The sequence below is a fragment of the Cucurbita pepo genome, chromosome LG20 (assembly GCF_002806865.2).
Source record: "Cucurbita pepo subsp. pepo cultivar mu-cu-16 chromosome LG20, ASM280686v2, whole genome shotgun sequence".
Lineage (NCBI taxonomy): Eukaryota > Viridiplantae > Streptophyta > Magnoliopsida > Cucurbitales > Cucurbitaceae > Cucurbita > Cucurbita pepo.
In genome coordinates, this window is record NC_036657.1 from 3,300,643 (window position 1) to 3,318,088 (window position 17,446).

The window sequence follows — 17,446 nt, forward strand, 5'->3', positions numbered from 1 at the left end:
ATATCTAAAACTAAGCGATGTGGGATAGTAAGAGATTTGGCTGGCCCATATTAATTGTTATTTATTACGAATATTTATTTTCTTTGTTCATTTACATTTCAAAAGGCATTAAAAATGGAACATTTTATTTATGCTCTGTTTGAGATAAATTACTTCAAATTTCAGAATTTTAAAATATAAAAATAATTACAAATTCCCATCTACTCTTGATGGCAAACAGCGTGGTCCAAAATATAATTAGATTGACACGTGTCCATCGTCATAATCACTAATACAAATATTTCTTAAAACTTGTTTCATATAGTTACTTATCTTATACTACTTTTACGGTATTCTAGACCCATTTTCCTTCACTATCACGTGTGTTTAACATAAGGATTTCAAATTTCAAAACGTGTCGCAATTTGTACCTTCTTATAAAGTCTCACTTTAATGAAAATATTTTCCTAACATATAATGAACCACAAAAACACGAGCAAAATGCACAATTAAGAGAGTTTTCAAGAAATTTGCTGGCAATACCTTTTAAATTTGGTATGATTTTTGAATTATAAATATTCATCTAGTAAATTAGTTTTTGAGAAGTGTATTTTAGACTTCTTAATATAAATAGTGAAAATTCATAATTTTTTAGCTTCACATTTTATAATGGAGAATTATTGTAAACGACCCGCCGAACCATCACACTAGCCCAAGAATAAAAATTCGATAAAAAATTTCACTTTTAAACTAAAGAATGAACAAACTTTAACATAAATACATTATAACAATACTAGTTTTACACGTGTGCGCTATACAAAGTTCATTTACAAACCAAGGGTGTTTCAAAAAGTTATAAACAAGTAGTTTACAAAACTCGGATCAACGTACCCTCCACAACCACCGACTCAACACGTCCCTCGGTATAACTAGTAAACTACTGGTCACCTGAAAAATAAAATATTAAAATACTCAATGAGGAATCTACTTACGAGCTCTCGTCAACCTAATTCACATACACAGAACCTGAAGCTATGTGTTCATGCCTCGTCTAGAGTTAGCCAAAATTGTGGCTCAAAGTCTATACTAACGTTTTTTTGGTTCATATGTATTTAAACCCCGAGTTTTTAGTACTCTGTGTGTACGTTTGTCCATTTGCTAAAGGTGCATTTAGAAAGGTCCTAAGATACTTCTCATACATATGGAGGAGCCCTTTTGCTCTAAGAACGATGATCGTACTCCACACGTGTATACCTACTAGGCTCTATTCGAAAGATTCTTCCTAGTGGTGTTGAGCAACAACGGTCTGTTCCTAATACTAGTAAATTACCTATTACATTGCCTTTTCAGATTGGAACATGTGTTCTTACTACTCTCCTCGAGTTAGAACCGTAAACTACCTACCTTAAGAATAGTGACTACATGTTCACTGCTCTTTCAAGCTAGAATAGTAACTACATGTGCACTGCTTTTTCAAGATAGAATGTTAAACTACTTGTTCATACCACCCTCTTCGAATTGGAAAAGTATAAGGTCATGGCTCCCCTCTAGACATGAGAGGGCTAAATCAGTAGTAGTATACCCTCCATCATTCCTAGAATTCCCTATGTGGGTGACACCCCTCTAGACATGAGAGGGCTAAATCAGTAGTAGTATACCCTCCATCATTCCTAGAATTCCCTATGTGGGTGACAACGTGTACCAAGTAGACCTTAATTCCTATTGGTTAGTTCACGAGCCTTAAACATCCCTACAAGGTACCTAATCAACCCAAAACAGTCTGGATTCTAGGACCAAATAACGTAAAACAAGCTGTTCATGATCTAACATAATCATAACAAACACTCACCAGGTCGGCACGCCTTAAGAAACAGCGTTCCCTTTCCATTTTAGAAAGAAGAGCAAGCAAATAGCCATGGCAGGGCAGTCTTCTGGAGGCCTATAGTGCAGGATCTATTGTCACTGCACGAGGGTTCATCTGTTCTTCATGTCAAGGGTGTCAACTACTTCCCCTGTGCTGTGAGGGGGAAGCGATCAAATGCGATCAAATGCTTGGTATCTTCTTAGATCATCGGATGATGTTGTCACAGTTTGAGCTGAATGAACAAATTGGTGCTTATGATCTTGGTGAATAGCAACAATAAGTTGACATCTTCTTGGTTCTCCCTGAAAGAAATACCATTCAATTACAAATCCAAGATAAACAAAAATCCCAATACTATCTTGTTCTCCATAAACCCAGATCCAATTTCAGAGCATTTTGTTTACATTACTTGTTCGCAATCATATTCCATGGCCAAGCAAGATAGAAGAAACGTATTCAATTCATAACCTACAAACAAGAATGAAGCGGAACACATAGTACAGCGAAGAGTTGGCTCAATTGAACACTGAGAAACCAAAAATCATGAACGAAACCCTAATTGGATTCTCCATCCGTCTTCCTCGTAGGAAAAGAAAATGATAAAGCACCAAAATCCAACTCAAACCAGCACTCATAGATAGTTTAAATCAAACGTATAGGGAAAGAGAGAATCAGGAAGGCAGACGTAACCCTAATGCAGGAATTCAAGCTTTTCCGCACCGAAATCAGTTGTTTCGGACAAAATTGCTAGAAAACGAGCTAATGCATGCAACTTGAAAGTAGAAAAATATGGAAAACCCAAAAATAAATAGAAACCGATGAATACATACGGTGTCGGAAGAAGACGACGACCAAGAAGGAAGCCATGGATGCTGCGAGCTCTCCATGGCCAGAGGAGAAAACGATAAATCTGGGAGGGGTAAGGTCGTAAAATCACAACAATCGGTAATTTAGCAAAAAAAATTTGGACCATTTCTCGATTTGTGCGTGTCATCCTTGCGCAGGGGCCATGCTAATCTTCTCTGTATCGTTCCAATTTTATCGGATGTCCCCGAAGGGACAATCCATTAGTATCGCTTGCACAATATAAACGCTCAATTTATTTAAAACTAAGCGATGTGGGATAGTAAGAGATTGGGCCGTGCATAGGCCCATATTAATTGTTATTTATTACGAATATTTATTTTCTTTGTTCATTTACATTTCAAAAGGCATTAAAAATTTAACATTTTATTTATGCTCAGATAAATTATTTCAAATTTCAGAATTTTAAAAAATAAAAATAACTACAAATTCCCGTACTCCAAAACTGTCACTCATACTCCTAAACATAATTACTAATTAAATTTAAAAAATAAAATTTACGTGTTTATTAAAACTTTCATATAATCTCAAATTTAAACCCCTAACCAAATTTCTTCATATTATTTCTGGAATAATTTCAAATTTTATTAAATTATTTTAAAATAAATAAAAATCTTATTCATAATCCAAATTGTTTTTTACTTTTCTTCTTTTAAAAAATATAATAGTCCTATCAGTCAATTTTAACGTTTTCTAACGGTCCTCCATAATTTTAAAAATATTAAAAATATTAAATATCAAATTGAAATTTTTAATTACGGAAAAGAAATGGCTTTAGATAAGGTCAAAGTTATTTTATTTTATTTTATTTTATTAATTAGGTATATTGCAACTAAACTGACGTCATTTTTTAATTTAAAAAAAGGGATGGATTGAAATAAGTCAACTAGGGATTTTATTATTACTTTTTAATGATTCATCCCAGGGAATATGGGGAATGCATGTGTTTATATATATATATATATATATATATATATATATATATATATATATATATTATTTTATTTAATAGGAAGTTAATAATGACCTTATTTATATAGGCATTCACACAGCGGGCACGTTTTAAGGTTATCTACAACGAGAATTTGAGATATAATTTATTGATAGTAAGTTGAAACAATAAATAGATCACTCGGTTATTTCTACTTCCTCTTAGATAATAAGGTATGTATTCACGTTTTATTAGACTCTGCTTCACTATCAAATTACCGATAGAGTTATTATGCTTGCACTAACAGATACTTACCACTATTTTGCCAACTGACATTACTTATACTTTCGTGTCTTTCAGCATGGTCAACATCAGGTGTTTTTTTAGTAGTGAATCTGGTTAATAAGCAGTTAAGAAGTCAATTATATATATATATATACAGTATTTTATGTATTTAAAACATATTAATTTTTTTAATATTTAATATATCAAATACAATTAAAAAAATTCTTTATTTGTGATATAAACAATTTTATAATTTAGGTATAGAATTGAACTAAAAATATATATAATAATACAAAAAAAAATGAAAGAATTGTTATGTCTATAGGATATCATTCTCAATTTTTTCAAAAAAAAAAAAAAAAAAATTATAATTTCCAAATTCATTTTAAAATCTGGTTGCAAATAAAGTGTACAGGACTTAGATTAAAAAAATATTTTAGACCAATTCAAAATTTTAGATTAGTTGAGTTGGTGACCCGAGCATCTCGAACAGACTTCACGACAAAACCCTTATTTTTGGGTTGGTTGGGTGGTCGGGTTGTTCTTTTTTTAATCATTTAAAAACTCATATTTATCCAATAGCTAAAATCCTATAAATCTCAAATATCAAACAGAAGTCACAACACATCACAAACATCAGTTACAAACGTCTAGTATTATTAATACTCATAATAATTTTAAAAGTAGTGGAGGGTAACTTTGGGTTATGTTGTAATCCTATTTTTGGGTTGGTCGGGTTAACTCGGTAAAAAATATGTAAATTCCTTAACTAACCCGAATTTAACTAACCCAAACCAAAAAAAATTTATGGGTTGGGTTGGATAGTCCCGAGTTATCTAGTGATATAACTCTTCCTTAGTTTCAAAAATATTTTTAAAATCTAGCCCAGCCATTTTCAAAATTTTGGATTTTTAAAATAGTATTTTTTTAAAAATAAAATATTAATGAAAATGAGGTAATTTTTTAAGTTACAAATTTTTTATTTTTGGGTATTCATTTATTACTTCTTTTCCATAAATAATGAATTTATATTTGTTTTACGTTTATAATAAAGTTCAATTGACTTAGTTGTATGATAGGGACCTAATTAGATCTTAATTAATATCACATTTACTAAATTAATTTTATAAAATATTCATAAACTCATTAATTTCAACTATCGTGAATAGTCCTATCCAAATTAATATTAAATTAAGTTTAATTATTGCACAAATTATTATAATTTCAGAAATAAAAATTGATTTTTTTTTTTTTTTTTTTTGAGCAGTTAAATTAAAAATTAGAAACTAAATCAGGAAATTGAGAGAGTGAAAATTTATTTAAATTCAATTTTTTAAATAGAAACCTTGATTTTGGTTGGACGACAATAGTCTGAAAAAGTCGATAATCCAAAGCGATTTCAAAGGCAAAGGACTCGAGTCAGTCTGATTTGGAGATACGACGTGTCGTATATTCCCTTTTAACGCTTTAGTAAAACGTGAATCTTCTTAAAATGATTAAATTTAGAAACCTCAGCTGACCGTACCATTAACCGCCAGGTGGCAGTTCGTTGTCAAATTCCGGAGTCTGAAACCATAGTGTACCGGCTGTCGTCGGTCGTTTCTCCTTCTTTCTTCCGGTTTTCTACCTTTATAACCCATTTTTCCCTCTCTTCCGTCTTCCCGCCTTGACTTAAGCACTTTCTCTTCCCCTTCTTTTATTTTCCGGTCGCCTGAGTTCTCTCACCTCTCGCCGTCGCCAGGTCAGTTTTTCTTCTCCTTCTCTCTCGGAATCTGTGAGTTGATTTTTGTTTTTAAAATGTTTGAAAATGTGAGGTTCTGTGAAATGGCAATGACGATGGCGATGGCGATGGCGATTGCGGTTTTTGTTTTTGTTTTAGCACGGAATAGTGATAATGCGACTTGAGTCGTCTCATATTCGAATTTGCGTCTTTCTGGCGGATTTTGAAATGCTTGTATCTCCATTAACAGAACTTGTTTTGATTTTGCTGTGTTTTCGCCGACTTAAAATGCTTCATAATCTTTTTGTGATTTTGATTTTGCTATGTTTTCGGCGACTTAAATGCTTCATAATTCTTTTGTGATTTTGACCTCTTCTGTTATATAGGTTTCAATTTCATTTTGATTAGGTTTAGATCTCATTCTGGTTCCTGCATTGTTTATGATTTTGATTCTGTGCAAATGTAAATGAATCTAAATTGATTCTCTTCATTTAGATGTCGGCGTTTTCCTAATTGTGGAAATGGTTTTCAAGTAGAACTCAAATGGATAGAAGTTGAAATTGGAGTTTACTGGAATTAAATTGATTTGTGTTTTCAAAATGTTGATCGCTTTTTAAGACGAAGCCCCAATTACAGGGGCAAAACTGAGATTTAATTTTAAACCATTATTTATTGTAGGCTTATGCATTTTCTTGGTAAACAAACACAATGAGGCAGAGCTGAGATTACTTATTTCTCTCTCAATTTGGGGGAATTTCATTTTCTAAACTTCTGTTGTTTATGGTTGACTGTTTCAGTGTGAAATAGGAATGGAGCAACCAAACAGTAACGCCGGTGATGGCCAAGGGATCAGAAGAAGATCCTGTGGCTGTACGAAGGAAGATTTTCTTCCAGAGGAGTCATTTAAGAGTTGGGGGAATTATACAAAAGCGCTGAAGGCGACACCAGCTCGCCTCTTGGACCGGCTCATGGCCCGGTCGGCCGAGCACACCGAACTTGTCGAGATGAAGGCTCAAAGCCAGCACGAGATGAAGAAGAGCCTCACGTGGTGGGACCTCATGTGGTTCGGCGTCGGTGCCGTCATCGGCGCCGGAATATTTGTCCTCACAGGTCTCGAGACTAGGAGACACGCCGGCCCTGCCGTCGTCTTGTCTTACATAATCTCCGGTGTCTCCGCCATGCTTTCCGTCTTCTGTTACACTGAGTTTGCCATCGAGATTCCGGCCGCCGGTACGTGCTTCTTTCCAAACCTATCTCTCACATGCTTCACATCGTAATAAAATTAATCTCAATGTCCAATAATTTTATTTAAATCGTTTTTGAGTTTTTTAAATTATGAATAATATATTAACTCACGAGTGAAATATGAGGGTCATATTCTCATTTATTATTTATTAAATTAAAAAAATTATTCTAAAATTCCATTTATACCCCTATGTCCCTAGTTTTCCAAATATTACATTTTTATTATCACCAAAACTTCTCTTTTGCCCTTTTTAACCTTAACTTTTAGCTAAGTTGTGAGTTTAGATCAGATTTTATCAATTTTTACTATCAAGTTTTTCAATAATGTTCAATTTTAGTCTTTTTGTTTATTCTTATTTATTAGTTTAATTTTTTTAAAAAAATTATAATTAATATAGTTTCTATGAATTTTGTCATTAAATGATCTAAAATATAAAATCTAGAAATGAATGGAAAGCTAAACTTCAGAAAAGAAAAAATAAAAAATAATATTTTGAATTAAAAGTCTGAAAGGAAAATACACCAAATTTTAGGCACTAAAAATGTATTTTCTAAAAAAAAATCTTGAATTTCGGAAGAATAAATTGATAGAATTTCATCCACTTTTTCATGATTTTGATTTGATTTTAAATGAAGTCAAATAAAATTAATTATAAATAATGGTCTAAATTTGAAATCTTAGACCTCATTTAATAAATTTGTTTGGGTTTAAAAAGTGGGCTTCTTTTCATACCATTTTATACAATTTATCAATGTCAAGGATTTGTGTGAATCCTTAACCAAATTTCAAATATATATATATATATATATATATATATATATATATGTGTGTGTGTGTGTGTGTGTGTGTGATAACAAATAGACAAAGAAAAGAACAAATAAATAAAGCTTTTAAGCCTATATTTTAAAAAAACTAAAAAAATAAATTACTATGAAATGGAATATTAATATTTAAACTATTACAGTTATTAGTTTCAAACTATAATTTATACAACTGTCAATTAAGTTTAGAGAAAAATTATTTTAAAGATAAGGTAGAAGGTCCTTTTCAAGTGGCTGAAGTTTCCTTAAATAAATAAAGCTAACATAGTAGCACATGTGGCAGGTTTCTAGAGATAGAGATACATAAGAAAGTGTGACATTTTAAATAATTTAACTTTTATCGAACTTCAAATAAATAATATAAATTAGCTTTGTTGATAGCTGTTATTATTATTATTGTTTTTAGAAGGGAAATTAATTTAATCAATGAATACACAAAATACACAAAGTTGGGTTCTTGAAACAACCAGTTGTGATTTAAATTTGATTGGGATGGCTGTTTCATTGGTTTTATGTTGTTTATAGTATAATTTAATTTATAAACTTTAATTAGCATTTGATAAATCTTTTTATCTTTTTTAAAAACGTTAAACCATTCAAGTTTCAAAAACTTTGTTCATGTTTGCAATTTACTTGCATGAATCAATTGAAATAACTCGATATCATTTTTTTTTTCAGGTGGATCATTTGCCTACCTAAGGGTAGAACTAGGCGACTTCGTGGCATTCGTCGCTGCCGGCAACATCCTCCTTGAATATGTTATCGGCGGCGCTGCTGTAGCCCGTTCATGGACGTCATACTTTGCCACCCTTTGCAACCACCAACCAAATGATTTCCGCATCCATGTCTCTGTTTTTGCTGAAAACTACAACCGTCTCGACCCCATTGCCGTCGTCCTCAGTATCGTCATTTGTGGGTTTGCAGTGGCGAGCACTAAAGGCTCCTCCCGCCTCAACTACGTTGCCTCCATTTTACACATTACCGTGATTGTCTTCATCATCATTGCCGGGCTGACCAAAGCCAACCCCAAAAACTTAACTCCCTTTGCCCCCTTTGGCCCTCGCGGCATATTCGTAGCTTCTGCCGTGTTGTTCTTCTCATACGTTGGATTTGATGCTGTTTCAACATTGGCAGAGGAGACTAAGAATCCGTCTAGAGATATTCCTATTGGTCTTGTTACGTCCATGGTGATCATCACTTTAGCCTATTGTATTCTTGCGGCTACCCTCTGCCTCATGCAGCCTTACCAGAAGATTGATGAAGACGCACCATTTGCAATGGCTTTTGAAGCCGTTGGATGGGGTTGGGCTAAGTACATTGTTGCTCTCGGTGCTATAAAAGGCATGACCACTGTGCTGTTAGTCAGTGCGGTTGGTCAGGCGCGGTATCTCACGCACATTGCCAGGACCCACATGGTCTCCCCCTGGTTTGCCAAAGTCAATGAAAGAACCGGTATGGTTGCTAACAGTACTATTTATCTTACGTAAATGTTTTTGAACTTCTGATTGTAGCTGACTTACTAATTTATAAGCAGTCTTTGTGCCCCCAATACATTCTAGGATTGATGTGCTTAGAAGCTTACCATCTATCGTATGCTCTTAGGGTTCTATGAAGTCCGTTAGACGCAATTCTAAAAGTTTTAAAGTCTATTAGATATATGAGTCGATGAGTTCTATTAGACTCAATATCATACTGATGTACGCGTCTAATTTTCTGAACAGGAACTCCAGTGAACGCAACAGCATCAATGCTGGCTGCAACAGCATTGATCGCCTTCTTCACACCCTTGGAGATAATCTCAAACCTTCTCTCAATTTCCACCCTCTTCATCTTCATGCTGGTAGCCGTAGCCCTTATCGTCCGACGCTACTATGTCAGCGGCGAAACAACGTCGTCCAACAGAAACAAGCTCATAATCTACTTGTTTCTGATAATGGGATCTTCAACCGCAACTGCCATTTACTGGGCCACAAGCGATGAGTGGATCGGCTTCGCAGTAACCGCTCCGATATGGTTCCTCTCAACTCTAGCCCTATGGATCAGCGTCCCACAAGCCAAGAAGCCACGGGTGTGGGGCGTGCCACTGGTCCCATGGGTGCCTTCAATATCCATCGCCATAAACTTTTTCCTTCTTGGGTCCATCGATGCAGCTTCATTTGAAAGGTTTGCGATCTGGACTGGGATTCTATTGGTTTACTATTTCTTGCTTGGGTTGCACGCTTCTTACGACACTGCCATGGAGTCGAAGATCCAAGCAGCAGAAGAAAGTAATAGCAGTGTGTGAATAGGAATCCAAAGAAGAAAGAAATTGGAACTAACTCGGATATATGAAAGGGATCTCATGTTGGTTAGTAGAGGTAAAATTTATACTGTATTGGTTGGTTGGTTTAGTGATGGTTGGTGTGTTGTTGATATCCATCTGTAAATGTGAGTTTATTGTTATTTTGAAAGTGGGTAGTGTTCTAAGATCAGTTATGTATATTTTAATGCTAAACTCATCGTTAATCTCAACTTTACACATTTTGGGAATTTAGAATTTAGATTTGGGTAGATTTATTGAAATATATTGTTTTTTAATATTTGATCATTTATGGATTACCAAAAAATTTTGTATACGTTTACGAGGTTGTACGCTATTATTTTTATTTATAGTTCAATACAGGTTTCAACTTTTTAGTTTTGAGTGGGACATTCGATGTCCATATGATCCGAACAATCCAAATTACTCCACCCAAACTATACACGTGTTGAGTGACTTTTTAGTACTTATCTTTAAAAATAAGAGACAAATGTTTACAATCACGTCGACTCAAAAAATCTAAACTACCCAACTACGAGGCTTGGGTGAGTTTGACAAATGTTTAGATCAACTTGACTATTCAGCCCAAGTCGTGCTTGTCCTAGAAAATAAGAGTTTGGGTGACTTTGACAAATGTTCAGACTTGACTATCTAGCTCAAAGGGTTGGATGACTTTTTCGTGCTTGTCCTAGAAAATAAGAGACAAATGTTCACTAGAACAATCCAAACTACCCGGCTCAAACGGTAAGAGTTGGATTAGGGGTGTACATTTAATTCGACAATCCAGACCGACTCAATCTGAACTATAAGGGATGGGTTAGGTTAACCGTCGGATAATATATTCGTACTTCTCTTTGGAAATAAGGGACAAATGTTCAACCGGAACAATCCAAACTACATAAGAGACAAATGTTCAACTCCAACAATCTAACTACCCAGTTCAAATTATAAGGGTTGGGTGACTTTTGTGTTTATCCTGTCAACCATTTTTTGAATAGTAAATAATTATAAATATTTAATATTTGAGTCTTATGAAATTTTTATGAAATTTTAGTTATTAACGGAAGGTGGGAAATTTAGAATTTAAAAATAAAGCATATTGTCACATAAAAAGAGTCATTTTGACCAAGAAACGCATCCCGTAAGGTAAAAAAGATCCCAATGGCAGAAAAAGTAAATAAAACTGAAATTCTTCGTCTCTTTCACTGTCTAATGAAAAACCCATATACCTGCAACTCCCTTCAAGTTCGTTACTACTACTCTCCAGTCTCTGCTTCTTGATTTGAGCTATGATCTTCTGCAGAACCCTAATTCGGTAAAGATTTCCCTTTCCTAATGGAGGATTCCGAGGGCGTTCTCAGCTTCGATTTCGAGGGCGGCCTCGATGCCGGCCCCACTAACCCCGCCGCCACCTCCTCCTTACCCATAATCCAGTCAGATTCTTCTTTCCTCCCCGCCGCTTCCGCCGTCTCCAACTCCGTTGCCGGCGCCGTCGGTCCTGCTGCTACAGCTGATGCTCCTGGTGCCCCAACCGGCAACGTCGGGAATCGGAGGAGCTTCCGGCAAACGGTTTGCCGGCATTGGCTTCGAAGCCTCTGTATGAAGGGCGACGCCTGTGGCTTCCTTCACCAGTATGATAAGTCTCGGATGCCCATTTGCCGATTCTTCCGTCTCTATGGCGAGTGCCGTGAGCAGGATTGCGTGTACAAACATACCAATGAAGATATTAAGGAGTGTAATATGTACGTCTTGGAACTTGGAATTCAATTTATGTCTTGGCTCTTTGTCAGATTTACACTCTTGGTTCTTTAATTTCTTTGTGTTCTTTAAATAGGAGGTGATCAATCTCTGCTCTTATCGTTTATGCCCTTCTTCTTAATCCCTAGTTGTTGAATTTATTAGTATCATATGCAGTTCTTAGATTTTAGACTGGGGATTTTTTGCCCTTCATCTTTTATATATATAATTTTGCAAACAAAATCTACATTCTCCCATGAGGATACAAAAGAGCATCAAGATTGCAAATGAAGAACAGTTGCATAAGTCGTTGGCACTACGAACAGAAACTTATCCAAATCACAAGCTTCCTTCCGATCTCTTTCCTTTCTTGGTTACATTCTAGAATTCCCTTTTAACCATAAAGCTCATGAGATGGCCTTAGCTTCATTAATCCATAGAGTTTCAAGCCTTTTCTTTAAAGTTTTTGCCACCCAACAACTGTGTCATTATTCTTTTAGTGGAACTATCAAGGACCTGTGAAAAGGACCCTAGAGAGAAAAATAATGAAATGGAGTATCCCTACGCCACTACTATATGAGCAAAGTAGTAGTAGGTAGTGTTGGACCTTGTTTGAATGCATACTTCTTTTCTTGTGTTTTCCCTCCATCGATGAAATTAATGATTCCTCTAAGGATATTTAAGTTTTAAGACTATGCATGCGTATGGCTGCAATAAGAACATAACTAATACATGTAGAATTGATGTTATAGTTAGATATATTTATGGTGCTAGATCTTGTGAAATCCTCATTCAAGTTTTTACAAAATGATTCCCTGGTTTTACTTGGACGACATTTATTGCATTAACATAATCTTAATTTCTGCTGTACATCTTTTTGGCCCGATTTTTGTTCTTTAAAAAACATTGGATGTTATACATCTGACGGCTAAACACTGTAACTGCAGGTACAAGTTTGGTTTCTGTCCAAATGGTTCTGATTGTCGATATAGGCACGCAAAGCTGCCTGGACCTCCACCTCCAGTGGAAGAAATCCTTCAGAAAATACAGCAATTAGGTTCATACAATTATGGTTCCTCAAACAAATTCTTTTCACAACGTGGAGTTGGCTTATCCCAACAGAATGAAAAATCTCAGATTCCTCAGGGTCCGGCCCCTGTTACTCAAGGAGTTTTAGGAAACCCTTCTGCAGCAGAATCTGCTGATGTCCAACAGCCGCAAGCTCAACAGACTGCACAACAAACCAGCCAGACTCAGACACAAGGTCTTTCTAATGGCCAGCCCAATCAACTAAACACAACTGCAACGTCTTTGCCTCCAGGAATATCTAGGTGTGTCTGATGCGACCTGAAGTCTTTTTGCATATTACTTCAACTCAGTTTTTGTATCATATGGAAACAGTGTTGCAGAGATTTGTTATTTAACCTTCAGCACTATCATATTTGTGATTTTGTTTGGTTACTTTAAGCCGCAGTAGTCAACATTGTTTTTCTTCCTATTAATTTGTAGTCCTTGTACCACAAGAATCTTTAGTTAGAATGGGATTCCAACTTAGTACCTTTTAAAATTTTGAGAAGAATTGCTCCTTTGGTGAGCACAATACGAGCTACCTTTGGGCTTGGTGAAGGGTATCATTTTTTTTTTCCTCAATATCAGAAAACTTGCTTTCATTGGGAAGAAACGCAAGAATATAGAAGGGCATGGATGGTATCATCCTAAGGTATTAATTATTTTACCAGTTCTGTATCAAGCTATTGAATTCTATGCCTAAGCTTCATTACCATGTGCTCATGTTCCATTTCAATTCATCTCATGTCAATTGCCAAGAGTCAAGAAACTACTTTCCCCAACACTTTGTTGGTTCTGCTATTGATTGGCTAGAATCTAATGGCTCATAGCTCTTATTCTGTTATGTTAGGGTCTCATTAAATCTGTGGATTGACACTTCTTGCAGACCTTTTTGATTTAGTTTGCTTTAATACTTGAAGTTTATGTAGTCTCTCCAGCTTTATAATTATACCCCCTTTGTAATTTATGCTAGGTAGAGTTGTTTTCTGTAGAACTTTATTAGCAAGGGGGATACCCTATTTTGGTTCTGTAACCTTTTCCATTCATCTTCTGATAAAGACAAGTGGTTACCCATTCTCAATATAATTTTGCAAAAAGAAAAAAGCTCAGGCTCTTACATGAACCTTTTAAATACTCTGAATGTCCTAATTTATTTTTAAAAAATTAGGTACTTTATTGTTAAAAGTTGCAACCGCGAGAATTTGGAATTATCTGTACAACAAGGGGTATGGGCAACTCAAAGAAGCAATGAAGCCAAACTTAATGAAGCTTTTGATTCTGCTGATAACGTTATTTTGATTTTCTCAGTCAATCGGACTCGGCATTTTCAGGTGCTAATCATTCACATTGTGTTTGTGTATGACACTACTTGGTCATTGAGGATCGATGTGTGTTTGTTTGAGATAATCATACTGATTTAGCAATGGCTGCTTAGGGTTGTGCAAAGATGATGACCAGAATTGGTGGATCTGTCAGTGGAGGCAATTGGAAATATGCACATGGAACTGCACATTATGGGCAAAACTTTTCACTCAAATGGCTGAAGGTTTCATTTTTTTAGATCTATAGTTTTATGCAGAAAGTATTGTCTTTATTTTCTATGATACCTGGAAGCTAGCTAAAATCTGAATTTGTCAAATGCATGATAAAGCCTAGAGGTCAAACTAAATTATGTTGTGAAGGATGATTTTGTTGCTGTCGATTTGAGTACTGTATGATGCGATGAATAATTTTGACTTTTTTACTTGCAGTTATGTGAACTATCCTTCCAGAAAACTCGTCATTTGAGGAATCCATATAATGAAAACTTACCAGTAAAGGTATAGAATCCCGAGCTTGATGAAGAAAGATTTCTATTTATATTTACATCTGCTGATGTGTTTGGATGCTTCTACTTTCACTTGTGTTCTGAACTCTTGAAAATATTTCCCACTTCTTTTATTTCTTATGTTTATTATTATTATATTGTTCTGCACTTTCTGGTGATAATAGATATTACTGGTTTTGTTGAAATCAAATTATCTGAGCATTCTTAAGAACTTGCAATCTTTTGGATGAAAGTTTATTCTTCTTTATTTTTTTCCCCTTGTGGGGGATCTGGGAGCTTTCTCTAGGATTTAGTTTCAAGGAAGTTACTAGAAATGACACTCTGCCTCATGTAGACCATGCGATCTTTATTTTACTTAATCTTACAGGAATCATTTAGCAGAGAGGGCTAACATGATTGATACAATCATGAGGGATGGAAAATCCTGATTGTCCTCGCTCTTTAACTTGAGAGCATGAATTTTGTCAAGAATTTGAGAAAAGCACAGTAGGCAGCAATAGACTAACATTAGACTGTCAGAACCATCGCAAGTAATGCAAGCTTCATTTTCCTGCTAAAATAACCACCACTTCATGAATTCTTTCCTTGACTGCAATTAAAAACGTTGGCGCAAACATAATAGACTTAAATAAAGGCTTGAAGCCAACAAAAACATGAAATGATTCCAATGGAATCTTGAACATGTATGCTGATCAGTTCAGAATGCAGAACAGCAGCCGTAATTCTAGTGGTGCACTGTTCCTCCGCCCATCACCCTTGTTCACAAGTCTTTGTTTTGTTTTTAAGTTACTGTGTTGTTGCTTGTTTTACTGTATCCTCTATTAGTTTTACTGCTCTTCTATTAATCCTAGCTACTTCTTTGGGTTGGCAACTTTGTTGAGTTGGTTCAATGTTGTTATCAAAAGACATTTTTGTAAACAATACTTCAAGATTTCTCCAAGAGCAGTGTTGCACTATTCAGATTGCTAATGTTGCCGGGTAGAGTTTAGCATCGCGTTTATCTTGTAATATCTGTTTAATTGGCACCCTGTTTCTGCTCATTGCTTTGATTTGTTTCCTGTCGACCATTCATGTTCGTGGAGAATAATTCTTTGAAGAAGATATTTTTTTTACTTCATATCCTGTTCTGCAGTCAGTGGTAGCATTGGATACTAATTGAGCCATCATTTTTCTCGTACTCTTACAAGTGTAGATCAGTAGAGATTGCCAAGAGCTAGAGCCCTCTATTGGTGAGCAGCTGGCTTCTTTGCTTTATCTTGAGCCAGATGGTGAACTCATGGTATGCTTTGAAAACTTTGAAATACATTCCCATGACAAAATAAGGATTACATATTCAAGCAGGCGAGGAAGAAGATGAAATTTGAGGAAGTGATAATGGCAGTTTCAGAATTTAGCTCTAGATGAATTTCCTTAGTTTATTTTTGTTACTTTTGTGATCAGGCCGTCTCAGTAGCAGCAGAATTGAAACGAGAAGAGGAGAAAGCAAGGGGAGTTAATCCTGGCATTGGAAGTGAGAACCCAGATATTGTCCCGTTCGAGGATAACGAAGAAGAGGAAGAGGAAGACAGTGAAGAGGAGGAGGAGGAGGAGAGCCTTGGCCAGTCCGTTGGTTTACCAGCTCAGGGCAGAGGAAGGGGCAGAGGAATCATGTGGCCTCCACATATGCCAATGGGACGTGGTCCTAGACCCTTTCATGGAATGCCGGGTTTTCCACCTGGGATGATGGGTCCGGATGGGCTGCCTTATGGTCCTGTTACACCTGACGGATATCCCATGCCTGACATGTTTGGAATGGCTCCTCGTGGTTTTGGTCCATACGGTCCTAGGTTTCCCGGTGATTTTATGAATCCCCCAGCTGCTATGATGTTCCGTGGACGACCTTCTCAACCTGGGGTCATGTTCCCTCCTGGTGGATTTGGGATGATGATGGGTCAAGGACGTGGTCCCTTTATGGGTGGGATGGGGGTTCCTGGTCCTAACCCAGCTCGACCTGGTCGTCCTATGGGCGTGTCTCCGTTGTATCCACCTCCTGCATTACCGTCATCTCAAAACATCAATCGAGCTGCTAAGAGGGACCAAAGGGGAGGACCGGGTAGTGATCGGAATGATAGATATATTACAGGTCCAGACCAAAACAAGGGCCAGGAGATACCTAGACATGATGAAGAAATGCAATATAAGCAGTCAAAAACTTATCCTGATGAGCAATATGGGCTAGGAACCACCTCTAGGAATGAAGAAAGTGAAAGTGAGGACGAGGCACCTCGACGATCGAGGCATGGAGAAGGGAAGAAGAAGCGGAGAGGCTCGGAAGGAGGAGATGCAACTGCAATCTCTGATGAGTGATTACTTGTAGTTAGTTACATCTGACCTGGGACGTCTTCCTGCTTAGGAGAGACATCGTTGAACTTGATGTTGTTGTTGTAAGTTCTAAAACTGGAGTACTCACTTTTCTGTCTTTTCATTTTATACCTTCCACTTTAGCTAACTTTTTGTGAGCAGAGTCATAATTCATACAATGATTTACAAATTTGTAAAAGAACTTTCAGGTAATGGGAAGAATCTCATAAAGTCGATATTGGATGATGTGAAGGTGTTATGTCTTTCCCCTCTCGCCCCTCCATATGTGCTATGTCTAATGCCAAGTTCTTTCCATCTCTGGTGGATATATTTTACTTTTGATCTGCTTTACCCATCTACTAGACAGATGGGAGAAATGGAAAGATAGCTTCTAAGAGGCATAGATTTGGTTTGGTTTGGTTTGGGGATCGAAGAGTCAATAATTTCAAATTTTTCAAATTTTT

At 36.0% G+C, this 17,446-nt stretch overlaps 2 protein-coding genes, 1 long non-coding RNA gene and 1 other non-coding gene across 4 annotated transcripts; 2 read left to right on the plus strand and 2 right to left on the minus strand.

Moving 5' to 3' along the window:
• Positions 1 to 730: 730 nt before the first annotated feature.
• LOC111783707 lies at positions 731 to 2,899 on the minus strand. Its single transcript, XR_002813402.1, has 3 exons — positions 2,674 to 2,899; positions 1,829 to 2,145; positions 731 to 927 (listed from the first exon to the last, which is right to left on the minus strand). It is a non-coding gene; the product is annotated as an uncharacterized LOC111783707 (long non-coding RNA).
• On the minus strand, positions 2,802 to 2,904 carry LOC111783727. The gene has a single exon (XR_002813410.1). It is a non-coding gene; the product is annotated as a U6 spliceosomal RNA (small nuclear RNA).
• Positions 2,905 to 5,583: 2,679 nt separating this feature from the next.
• Positions 5,584 to 10,243, plus strand: LOC111782552 (cationic amino acid transporter 1-like). Its single transcript, XM_023663315.1, has 4 exons — positions 5,584 to 5,664; positions 6,441 to 6,873; positions 8,389 to 9,162; positions 9,432 to 10,243. Exons 2-4 carry the CDS (start codon positions 6,453 to 6,455, stop codon positions 9,992 to 9,994), a joined length of 1,758 nt encoding a protein of 585 aa, XP_023519083.1. The 5' UTR covers positions 5,584 to 5,664; positions 6,441 to 6,452; the 3' UTR covers positions 9,995 to 10,243.
• A 934-nt stretch (positions 10,244 to 11,177) lies between these two features.
• On the plus strand, positions 11,178 to 17,228 carry LOC111783399 (30-kDa cleavage and polyadenylation specificity factor 30-like). The gene is made up of 7 exons (XM_023664325.1): positions 11,178 to 11,751; positions 12,694 to 13,077; positions 13,983 to 14,145; positions 14,250 to 14,360; positions 14,566 to 14,634; positions 15,835 to 15,921; positions 16,083 to 17,228. The coding sequence occupies exons 1-7, from the start codon at positions 11,345 to 11,347 to the stop codon at positions 16,986 to 16,988; spliced, it is 2,127 nt and encodes a 708-aa protein (XP_023520093.1). The 5' UTR covers positions 11,178 to 11,344; the 3' UTR covers positions 16,989 to 17,228.
• The last annotated feature ends 218 nt before the right edge of the window (positions 17,229 to 17,446 follow it).